The following is a 12,766-nucleotide window of genomic DNA, read 5'->3' on the forward strand; positions in this document are numbered from 1 at the left end:
ACTTAACTGCTGAGATCATCAGTCCCATAGCACTTAGAACTACTTAAACCTAACTGACCTAAGGACAACACACACATCCATGCCCGAGGCAGGATTCGAACCTGCGGCGGTAGCGGACGCGCGGTTCCACACTGTAGCGCCTAGAACCGCTCGGCCACCCTGGCCAGCAATGATACACGTATTCAAATCCTAGTTGAAAGCTTTTCTTGTGTCTAACTCCTATTCTATGCTGGAGATCCTCACAGGAGTTCAGAACTCTTCTTTGTAATGTGTTATTTATTAGTATACTCTGTTTTTTTATGTTTTATTAATCCTTTAATTCCTTGTTCCGTATACAATGTATGAACTCATTCCCTGACCAAATGGCATTGCTCACGTTGTGCCGTGGAAGCTAATGTATAAATAAATGAACAAAATAACTGCTGTGTAACTTACCCTGTACCCTGTGTTCATGTAAGACACCGAGCCAGCTATATCTACGTGGTCGACTGATGTGACGTATTTACTCGTCGTGACTTCAGACTCTTCTTCCCTGCACACAGACCACAACACACAGAATGTCGTGAAATTTATGTAATTTGTCGTTTAGGTCGCTCAAAATCAGCCATGTTTTCAAAAACCTTAAAAATGTTTCTTTAAAGTACCACAATTATAGAAGACAATATTTTTGCTAATGATTTCTAGTGACTTTCAAGATGGTGGCACATAGCCTGAATAAGCAACATTCTCATGTTGTGCAAAGACAGACATTGGTAGAAATAAAATGAATTAGACAAGTTGTTTCATTTACACAGCTGACTTACTGCCAGAAGGGGCAATACTATTTACTTTTTATTTGCACTGCCACCGCAATATACACACATCAAAAAAATTTTGCGTCATCCCTGTTCCCAGAACTCCTGAAGATAGATGTTGACTGTCGATATTGTATCACAGGCACAGTCCCTTTGACTCTTCAAAGATGTCACTAAACTCGCCCAAAGATATAAACAACCATGCATGAGAAGCACATATTAGACGGAGGGGGTCCGACAGCCGATCAGTTCCAGTCATTCCACCAGGAAGGAGGTATACGACTCGTGTTGTCTGTAGTTCAACCATCCCTAGACGATCAGTACCGCGGTTCGATCGCGTCCACATTGTTACCTTGTGCCAGGAAGGGCTCTCAACAAGGGAAGTGTCGAGGCGTCTCGGAGTGAACCAAAGCGATGTTGTTTGGACATGGAGGAGGTACAGAGAGATAGGAACTGTCGATGACATGCCTCGCTTATGCCGCCCAAGAGCTACTACTGCAGTGGATGACCGCTACCTACAGATTATGGCTCGGAGGAACCCTGACAGCTGGTCCTGGCGGAGGTTCGAGTCCTCCCTCGGGCATGGGTGTGTGTATTTGTCCTTAGGATAATTTAGGTTAAGTAGTGTGTAAGCCTAGGGACTGATGACCTTAGCAGTTAAGTCCCATAAGATTTCACACAGATTTTGAACCCTGGCAGCAATCACGACATCACGCAGCGCGCTACAAATGGGCCCAACAACATTGGCATCACGTTCTCTTCACCGATGAGTGTCCCATATGACTTCAGCCAGACAATCGTCGGAGATATGTTTGGAGGCAAACCGATCAGGATGAATACCTTAGACACACTGTCCTGCAAGTGCAGCGAGGTGGAGGTTCCCTGCTGTTTTGGGGTGGCATTATGTGGATCCCTCGTACGCCGCTGGTGGTCATGGAAGGCACCGTAATGACTGTACGATACGTGAATGCCATCCTCCGACTGATAGTGAAACCATATCGGCACCATATTGGCGAGGCATTCGTCTTCATTGACGAAAATTCGCGCCCCTGTCCTGCACATCTTGTGAATGACTTCCCTCAGGATAAAGACATCGCTCGGCTATAGTGGCCAGCATGTTCTCCAGACACGAACCCTATCGAACATGCCTTTGATCGATTGAAAAGGGCTGTTTATGGACTATGTGATCCACCAACCACTCTGAGGGCTTTACGCAGTATCACGGTTGAGGAGTGGGACAATCTAGAGCAACAGTGCCTTAATTAACTTGTGATAGTATGTCACGACGACGAATACAGACTTGCATCAATGCAAGAGGATGTGCTACTGGGTATTAGAGGTACCGGTGTGTACAGCAATCTGGACCACCACCTCTGAAGGTCTCGCTGTTTGGTGGTACAACATGCATTGTGTGGTTTTCATGAACAATAAAAAGGGCGGAAATGATGTTTTGTGTTGATCTCTATTTCAATTTTACTGTGCAGGTTCCTGAACTCTCAGAACCTATGTGACGCGAAACTTTTTTTGATATGTGTATCATTGTAAGACTTATCTAATTAGAACATCCATCATTGTATTATAATATTTGAGTATTTTTATGAACCATTTTACTCTTCTAAGGTTGTGAATGTGAGGAAGAATTATAGGACGCGTTGAATAGAATGAACAGTCTACTGAATACACAGTACTGACTAAGAGTAAACAGAAGAAAGATGCAGGTAATGAAGAATAGCAGAAATAACCTTAGTAGAAAACTTAACTACAAAATTGGGGGCCATGAAATAGACGAAGTCACGGACAGTTAAGAACTGTGCACGCGTGCAGAGCTCCTGCACGTATTCGAATGTCTCTCACCTGACAGCCCACTCCGCCCCCTCCCCCCCCCCCCCCTTACCAGACCACGTTGTCTCCTCAGGAAGATGGGGAAGTTGGGGAAACTGCGAACTCACTGCATTATCCAGGGTGATTCCGCGATGATTTTGCAAACTTTCAGGGATAATGGAGAATGGTAATTGTATCAATTGTATAGGTATATAAGGAAAAGCCGTGACACGCTACGATAAAAGTTATTACTCATGACAATAAAAACTAGCGCGGCCACTGTAAGCGTAGGCAAAGAGATATTTTGCTACGCCGGAAGGCGAAAGACAAATGATGGAAACTTTTTCCTTTTTTTTTACAATTATTAGAGAGATTCTGTCTTTAGTTCTCGTGGCGAGAAGGCGTATTTCTTGTGATACAGTATGTTGTCTGAATAATAGTTTTATGAAAATATAGAGTCTGAGAGTTCGTTTTTGTGCAAAACCAAGAAAGTTTTCTTTTCTTCCGCGTATTATCGCAATGTCATGTCACTGTAGCTGCCTGAATCAGAAGAGGAAGTCCGATTAAGAATCAATATTGTAAACACGGTCAAGAGTGGGAACTAATAATGCGGAAGGAGAACCATTTAACCAACTTGTGTAAATCTTAACAGCATAACGAATACAGAAATCGATGTAAGTTAAAAGTGAAGAACATTGCATTCCCTTAAAAATCTATAAGGAATCAAAATGATAAAAGTGCGAAAAAATCAATTTGTTCAATTAATTATATTATTTTTTATGTATAAATTTGCACACAACTTGAGATAACGGACCCTGATCCGGAAACGACAGAGTTCGAAGTTATAAACGAAAATCGTTCTGATACAGTGGGATAGATTTACTGGTACTGTTGTAGCTAATATTGTAGGGAAAACGGCTTTGAGAGGTGGTGGTGGACCAAAACAAGAAAATACCTCTGGTCAACATGAGTTCTAAAACGCATAGCTTGAGAATCATGAGCGAAGATGAAGAGGTGCTCATAGCTCTTTAGGTAAGCATTTTAGGGCCCATATTTATCGGTCATCGTATGTCTTTTTAGTACAATTTCAGCTTTAACACTGATTCAAAGTTATGGTGCCATCCGGGTTAACCTTACAGCAGGTTTAAAAACAGTATTTTTCCTATGTCTACTGCTCTCGGTTACTTAACACCAGTGAATAGGACATTAGGTGTTAATAAGAAGTAAAACCAAACTGTTAATTCAGTAATGAAGATTTACTCTGAAATAACAAGTTATTTGTATCGATCTGGCATTGTTCAATTTCAGGCAAAATCGTCAGATGCGTCACCACAGCCAACACATTTAAAGAATAATTACAAGCATAAAAGCTTGTGGGATGGTGGAAAGACAACTAAAATGCAAAAAAAAATCACAGAGATAATAAAACTATTACTCTTAGTACAAAATAATGCAAGTGGGTGGAATTCCACCGATTTGAAACAAAAGTAATAAGTGGTGCAAAGATACCCTGACTGGGAAAACGTTACCCTGATTGACTTACTCTTTATTTTATTTATTTGTTATTTTCTTTTAGTCTGCTGCTATATAAAAGAACAGACCGAAGCTTGCACGTGAATTGGGGTGAATAAAGTATAAACATGATTTCAAATATATTAGTAATAATTAAGATTTATGCTATTTAAAGGGGACGGCGAGGGGAATCTACACAAAGTAACTACATTAAAACAAGTTAATAGTAATAAAAATAATAATAATAATAATAATAAGTAAAAAAGCCTGAATACTACAATTTGGTCATCTGGTGCACAGATATCTGCTCATCTGGAATCTAGAAGACACACACTACTGGCTTGTTTCACTATGCAGCATTAGTATAGCACAAATTTTGTAATTTATAATTTCAGTATGAGTTTGAAGAGAGCCACAACGACATGGGTGGGAAAATCGTCGGCATCTGGTTAGTGGCAGAGAGTGCACCGCCGAAGACTAGTGGACGGCAGCAGGAGAGGAGGGCGTACTTACGGCAGAGGCGACGCGAGGAGCGCTACCCGGGCGTTGGAGTAGTAGCACACGCCTTCCTCCAGCAGCGTCATCCCTAAGGGCGGCACGTTTGACGGCTTGTGTGAGAAGTTGAACTTCACCTGCAAATAATAATAATGCTGTCCTATTAATATTACCACTACGTTGCACGTGATAGCATTCAACAAAGTCATATAAGTAGAGCTCAGGGGCAAGCTGAAAAAAAACATTTATCGACATAAAAGGGCGTGGTACCGCGTCATAATGTATAAAACTACTGCTGGAGGGAAACCAACGTTTCGTCCACGGTTGCAGTGGTCTTCTTCTGGGTCTACTGGTGCGTTCGGGCTGTGCAGTGTCCCTAATATTTTGTTGTTACTGTTCACTGCGCATGACATTGCGTCATAATTTAAAAAAGATAGTTCGTTTCATTGGTCACTTAAGGAAGAAGGAGAGGGAACTTTATTTTAATAGGCCGAGAGGAAAGGGCAGCTATCAAGGAACTGAAGACGAAATTGTGATATTAACAGCAGACAAAGGCAATGCAACTGTCATCTTAACCGTTTCGTGAGCCGTGGGAAACATGCTTCCCACTACAATGAACTCGCTCCTAGTCCCGTGGGATTCACAGTTCCCACCTCTGTATGGTGCTACCACCTAGTGAACAGTATAGGGTACTGCTTCCAATCGGAAGTTCCCGCCGTTTTTGCTGTACCTTCGCGCAGAGGCATTGTACAGCTGAGTGTTGCTCTGTAGAGGAGCCTTTCAGTGCTGGTCGCCAGACATTTTGTGATTTTTTTTCCTCAAAGCTATAGTGTAAGGTAAATACTTTTGATTTATCCACATTTATGAAGGAAAACGTAAACCTGGAACGAGGAGAATTCCAGTTTGAAACAATAGAAGCCATTTCTGTCCTCAGTTCATGACCCATGAGAAACAGCCACAGTGAAAAGGAAAAACAAGGGTGGTACCAGTACAGAGATTTCTTGTCCTGAAGTTGTGGCAGAATACAGCAAAATAATGGGTGGTGTCAATAAGTTTGATCAATTACGAGAAAGGTATGCTATTGGCAGACTTACTGTAAAATGGTGGCACAGAATATTTTATTTCCTGGTGGACGTTGCTGCAGTGAACAGTTATATCCTGTGGAAAATAAGTAAAAGCGAAAGTGGATAGCATGATCAGCTTATATACAGGATCCATCTAGCCATACAATTGATCGCTGGCTTCTCATCCCAAAAAAGGCGTGGACAAAAACCTGTCTTTCTGGCAAAAAGGGGTAAAGTACCTGAAGATTTTCGTCATGTGGCTGTAGGGGAGCAGCAACCCAGTTTAGGAGAAACCTACTGGACATGCCGTCATTGTAGTACCAAAGCTGCGGAAAAGAGCACTCTGTGTTTGTACATATTGTCAAATACCACTTTGCATAGACCCATGTTTCAGAAAATTTCATGGCAAGTATTTGTGAACAATAATTGTAACAAGAGAAGTAAATTTATCAAATAAATATGGAATATATTGAAAAAGTTGTTTTTGTCATTTAACTCCAAGGAAGAGCAGTGGGAAGAATACTTCCCACCTTGTTGTGTGACCTCACTTTCACAGTTGGAGCAAATTTGATATTCTGTATGATAAATATACCTATCTGTTAACTATTATCTGCTCTCCATTCATTACAAAAAACTGCTCAATAATTTTGCCCACGAAAGGATTAAAACACCGTGCAGTACGAAGACAAAATGAAGGAATTATTAAATGGTACCATCTACAAAGAACTGAGGGCGGACCCTACAGCGAAGACAATTCGAAAGACGCAGTCCTCGATTAAGGACTCGAGAAATGACGGTGACACAGCCAGGGGTCTTATTCCCAGAATACCAGTCTCTCCTAGAATTTACGGTGTTCCAAAGATACACAAGGAAAGTTATCCTTTGAGGCCAATAGTGAATGGGATCAGCTCGCCTACCTACAATCTGTCAGAGTATCTAGGCTGCGAATTTAAGACGTCTATTTGGCAAGACGGACTCTTATGTTAAGAACTAGACGCACTTTATAGAACGGACATCATGGTCAGCTTTGACGTGAAGTCACGATTTACGAACGTGCCAGTGGATGAAACTATCCGCATCCTTCAGGAGCGTGTCATGTCCCGCCAGACATACGCGACCTGGTTGAGTTGTGCCTCACTTCAACGTACTTCAAATGGCGACGAAAATACTACGAGCAGACAGACGGCGTAGCTATGGGGTCTCTCCAATCTCCGCTGGCAGCTGACATATTCATGGAAGCCTTTGAAGCAACGTCCCTCGGTTCAGCTCCTTTAGGCCCACGTTTCTGGTTCAGATACGTGGACGACACGTTCGTATATGGCCTCATGGTGAAACGGAGCTACACCAGTTTCACGAATGTTTGAACAACATGCACGGGAAGATACAGTTCACGCTCGAAGTAGAGAAGAATGGAGCAATTCCATTTCTAGACGTCGAAGTATATAGGACAACGGAGGGCACACTGGGGCACAGAGTATATCGGAAGCCTACACATACAGACAGGTATCTCCACGCCTAATCCTACCACCACCCAGCGCAGAAGAACTCGGTCATCCGTTCTTTGGCAATCCGTGCACAGCGCCTAGGTGATGCTCAAATCCTAATAACTGAGCTTAAAAGTCTACGCACAACTTTTCTAGCCGATGGCTACAGCCATTAGTCGATCCACACAGCCTTGTCGACGAACACAAGAAAGAAAGATAGGCAAGAAATACACAAACTGCAGCCAACAGTGCTCTTACCTTATGCGAAAATTGTTACTGAACGAACAGGCAAACGCCTTCGCCGGATTGGGGTGCAGCCTGTCTTCTACAGTGGTCGCAGGATTTAGGACGCGCTCGGCTCCACTAAGGACAAGGTGGGTGCATTACACACTGCAGGCGTGTACAAGGTGGAATGCGAATGTGGAGAGGCATACATCGGCGAGACTGGCAGGCCAATAGCAACGCGCATTCGGGAACACGAGCGCTATATTCGTCTAGGGCAATACAACAAATCTGCAGTGGCAGAACATCAGCAAGAATGCGGAAAAGAAATCAAATTCAGCGAAGCCTGTGTGCTGGCCAAGCAGCCACTTTTGACGAAACGCAAAATCAGAGAGGCCATCGAATTACTTAAACACCCTAATAACATGAATAGGAAAGATGGACTCAGACTTGCCCCACCTTGGCTGCCAGCAATCAGAGCCCAACAGACCGCACAGTCAACACGAGGCACGAGCACTACCGGCGAGTAACTGCCAAAAAAATGGTTCAAATGGCTCTAAGTACTATGGAACTTAACATCTGAGGTCATCAGTCCTTCAGACTTAGAGCTACGTAAACCTAACTAACCTAAGGACATTACACACATCCATGCCCGAGGCAAGATTCGAACCTGCGACAGTACCAGTTGCATAGTTCCGGACTGAAGCGCCTAGAACCGCTCGGCCACAGCGGCCAGCTTCTTACGATCTATGCGGAGGTGATGCAATTTTGTTTGCGTGTCGTTTCTTATTTGTGATCGAGTTTAGCAAATTGTTATCTCATTCACCAAACGTTTTTGCGTTTATATGTTCTTTTTTTCGATTCATTTTATGCAGCAGGTCGTTTTATAATTGAGTTGAGAGCACAACGTAAAACACGCATCATTAATCAAATTATTCTGTGTAGAATCCTCGTGTTTTTTGGGAGCAAATAATAACCCTGAAGTTAAAAGAAAATTCCATGTCTCTATTTCGTTCCGTAAACCAAATTAATTAAGAATTGTTAAATTATTTTTGCTAGACTGTGGCACTGAATAGTCACAAGTCATGCACTGCTGCCTTGTGCAGAGGTAATTACAGAACTACTGTCGTGTTTTAATTCGATCGATTGTTCTATTGGTTCTACTTCTGCTCTGAACAATTTATTCAAATATCAAGCAAGCATTTCTTCGCATTAGTAAATTATTTTCAGATGATGGACGGTAAGTTTGCCTCGAGCGTTTCTGGGCAGCAACTGTTTCGTCACCTCGTAAACGTGCTATGCATCAACGTTACATTACTAGATCCCTATAACCAATAGTACAGTATCCAGAATGAGATTTTCACTCAGCAGCGGAGTGTGCGCTGATATGAAACTTCCTGGCAGATTAAAACTGTGTGCCCGACCGAGACTCGAACTCGGGACCTTTGCCTTTTGGAAGGTAGGAGACGAGATACTGGCAGAAGTAAAGCTGTGAGACCGGGCGTGAGTCGTGCTTCGGTAGCTCAGTTGGTAGAGCACTTGCCCGCGAAAGGCAAAGGTCCCGAGTTCGAGTCTCGGTCGGGCACACAGTTTTAATCTGCCAGGAAGTTTCAATAGTACAGTAGATCATTTCGGACGCCAAGAGAATTTTCGTTCCGTTGCGTGTGCGAGTCTCTGATTAATTGTTCCCGAGGATGGTTTGATCGTAATAAAATTATTTCTTCTGGGCCTTGTTCACTTGTAAGTCCGCCTCCGTAGCTGGGTGGTCAGCGTTAAATGGCTGCCATTCGGAGAACGCGGGTTCGATCCTCGGTACTGCTGAGATTTTTCCTTGGTGCGAGGACTGGCATGGAGTGCACTCAGCCTCGTGATGCCAATTGAGGAGGAGCTACTTGACCGAGTAGTCTACGGTCTGGAAAGTCCGCAAATCGACCGGAAGAGCGCTGTGCTGAACACTTGCCCCTCCATGGCGCATCCGAGAGGATGACACGGCGGCCGGTAGGCATCCCGCACGACTTTACAGCTTGCAGGAGGGTCTCTTTCTTTTATTCACTTGTAAAAAAGGGCATCTTTAACCAGGACAGTTTCAACTGGAACTTTAATGTCCACTGCTACTAGCGAACTCATAGCCAATTGAACAACAGCATACTAAATTTACATTCGATGTTACCAAATTGCTCTTTTTCGGAAGTGATTTTCTCGCTGTAACCAGCGATAATATACAGGGTGTTTTGAAATTCCCGTACAAACTTCTGTGACTTATAGAGGGGTGTGAGTACATAATATTTTGAATAGGAAATCGTGTCCTGGAACGTACCGTTTCCGTGCTACAGCCGTTTGAAAATATGTTTGTCACGTGAGTTTGTAACAGGGTAGTCGTGATGGGTACTTATATCACACTGGCTGATTCATTTGTCTTCAATCCTACCTCTCTGACATGGTTCATGTGTCTTTGAGTGTTAGAGCAAAATAGTTGGGTACACATTTACAGAATACACCGACATACTTCAATAGGGTGAAGCTCACAGTAATAAAAGAGCTGCTCGTCGCCTTTATCAAAATCATCACGCACAACGTCCGTGTCCATCGCATATCTTTTTCGCCACAATTACGTAACGGCTTCGAGAAAGGGTACCTTCACCGTCAGCAGGCGTGACTATGGTGCTCCAAAGGACACGCCGCACTCCCGAATTGTAAGACGTCGAATGCATGATGTTGAACAGAACCCGTCAACATTGCCGAGCGGTCTAAGGCGCTGCAGTCATTGACTGTGCGGCTGGTCCCGGCGGAGGTTCGAGTCCTCCCTCGGGCATGGTTCAAATGGTTCAAATGGCTCTGAGCACTATGGGACTTAACATCTATGGTCATCAGTCCCCTAGAACTTAGAACTACTTAAACCTAACTAACCTAAGGACAGCACACAACACCCAGTCAAGGCAGAGAAAATCCCTGACCCCGCCGGGAATCGAACCCGGGAAACCGGGCGTGGGAAGCGAGAACGCTACCGCACGACCACGAGCTGCAGACTTGGGCATGGGTGTGTGTGTTTGTCCTTAGGATAATTTAGGTTAAGTAGTGTGTAAGCTTAGGGACTGATGACCTTTGCAGTTAAGTCCTATAAGATAAAAAAAAGAACGTCAACAAGCACACAAGCAATTGCGCGTGCAACAGATGTTGCTTCCAGGATCTTCTGATATGTTGTGGATGAGCAACAACTACATTCATACCACCTCCAACACTCCATACCTCCTCCTCACAGACACGTGAATGAGGTTCGAAGTAGGTGAGGGAGTTAGGATAAACGTCAAACGAAATCAGTCAATCCGACGTAGGCTCCCCACCACGTCTATCCTGTTGCGAACCTACCTAGCAAACAAGTTTTCAAACGGCTGTAGCACGGAAACAGTACGTTTCTGCACGTGAGTTCCTACTCGAAATATTACGTACTCATTCCCCTCTACAAGGCCTAGAAGTTTGGTACGGGTATTTCCAAACACCCACTATATCATTTCTGCTTCGGTAATCGTCTCTTACTCTGCTGTGCAAATAACAAAACTCATCTACCCCTTTTAGCGTCTAATTTACTAATCTTATTCCTTTAGCAACGTCTGATTTCATTCGACTACATTCCATTACCCTTGTTTTACTTTTGTTGATATTCATCTTTGAACCTATTTGCAACACACCACCCGTTTCGTTCAGTCGGTCTTCCGAGTCCTTCGCCGTCTCTGACAATTAGTATGTTATGGCAAACCTCAAAGCTCTACATTCTTTGTGCACGAGTTGTGAATGACCTTTCACACCAAGCACTTCATCCCTGCTACCTTCAGGATTTCGAAGAGAACATTCCAGTCAACATTATCATTCTCTTTATTCAAGCTGTCTTCTAAGATAAGTCGTAGGGTCAGTATTGTCTTGCGTGTTCTTACTTTTTTCCATTCCTCTGTAAATAATTCACGTGTGTTTTGCAACCATGAATTATTAAATTGATAGTTCGGTAATATTCACCTCTGCTGACATCTGACTTTTTTGTAAGAGAAGTATTTACGTCCTTCTTATTGCATGAGAATATTTCGCCTCTGTCATGTACCTTGTATACGAGCTTGAAGTACACATACGATAAGTAAAACAGTATATACGACTGCCATTGCACTTGTGGAGCAACCAGTCTGTTTCACGTGACATGCACAGCGTGTTTAAGTCAGTTACACCTCTACAGCGCTTACATCGGACGATGATACCATCCCGGCGCCAACAAGACCAACCGCACCAACGGAGTCAGCTCAGCGCACTGTACTGTACGTGTTCCCAAGCCGCCAAAACATCAGCCCTCTGGTGGAATACTCGCCAAAAGAAAAAACTTTTGGTAGTAAGCTCCTATGGGACTGTAACATTTCTGTCACTAAATGTAACTGGATTTTCTGTTTTGATGCAAGTCAATTGTCAGGATAAGCATTCTAAAGCATTACGTCAGGGTGAAAATACTAAATAAATTAATTTTTCTCTCTTAACAACATGTGGGCAGGGTGGGTTCTTCCTTGGCTCGGGTGTGAGGTAGAATGAAACAGCATTTTTACATAAGATAACTTTTATTGCAAGTTTCGTACAACTGTTTTCTTACTTGATGTTCTGGCTCGGAGAACGGCAGCTGTGCCGTTTGCGTAGCCTTCTGCTGCGGCAGCGGCGGCGTCTGATTACGCGTGGAAGTGTGTATCTCGTGTCGCCGTCTCGCCCAGCTGACTGGAGACGCGCAGCGCGAGGTGGCCCATTTAATTATTGCGAGCGAAGTCGTGAATCGGATGGTGATACCTTGGATGTGGCGTCCCAGTGTTCCTCTTCTTTAAGCGGCCGCGTGTGTTGTGCGTCGGCCAGCGGAGCGGCGCGGCGGGGGAAGGCCAGTGTCCTGGACTCGAACAACGGACTCCCGCTTGCCAGTCTTCGGCTGTCAGATCTTCATCCCAGCTCACAGGTGACTGCTGATGTGAGGCCGTCTCTTTCCCGTCCTCACGACTCACCCGGGTACGTAAAAATCAGACTTCAAATACCTTTTAACTTCTGTCTTCTGGCGCCGAGGCTGCTGCTTGCTATTCCATTGCAGCGGCGGACTTGGTGCGTCTGTGTATGACGTAGTCTCTTCTTGCGTGACGGTCTTCAGCACTGAAACTGACTGAAAACTACTGCTACGCTTCTTCACTTCTTCGTCTTCTTCGTCTCTCGTCTGTCGGGCCCACTGCGTCTCGCGTATTTATTCACTTCAGTTTACTGGAGGTGAACGACTTCACGGTCATTGCCTCTTCTGTCACGTTGAAAAGCTTCTCGAAGAATCTTCTTAACGTCGGTCATTGGCTCTTGGAATGTAGGCGAGGGCCTTTGC

General features: G+C 44.0%; 1 protein-coding gene across 1 annotated transcript in view; it reads right to left on the reverse strand.

Moving 5' to 3' along the window:
• Window positions 1-12,766, reverse strand: part of LOC126108113 (uncharacterized) — a 197,234-nt gene that overhangs the window by 101,300 nt on the left and 83,168 nt on the right. Inside the window, exon 4 of the mRNA XM_049913384.1 lies at window positions 4,641-4,759. Coding sequence (XP_049769341.1) covers window positions 4,641-4,759 — 119 coding nt within the window. The remainder of the gene's footprint in view (window positions 1-4,640; window positions 4,760-12,766) is intronic.

Source organism: Schistocerca cancellata, chromosome 1 (genome assembly GCF_023864275.1).
Source record: "Schistocerca cancellata isolate TAMUIC-IGC-003103 chromosome 1, iqSchCanc2.1, whole genome shotgun sequence".
Taxonomy (NCBI): domain Eukaryota; kingdom Metazoa; phylum Arthropoda; class Insecta; order Orthoptera; family Acrididae; genus Schistocerca; species Schistocerca cancellata.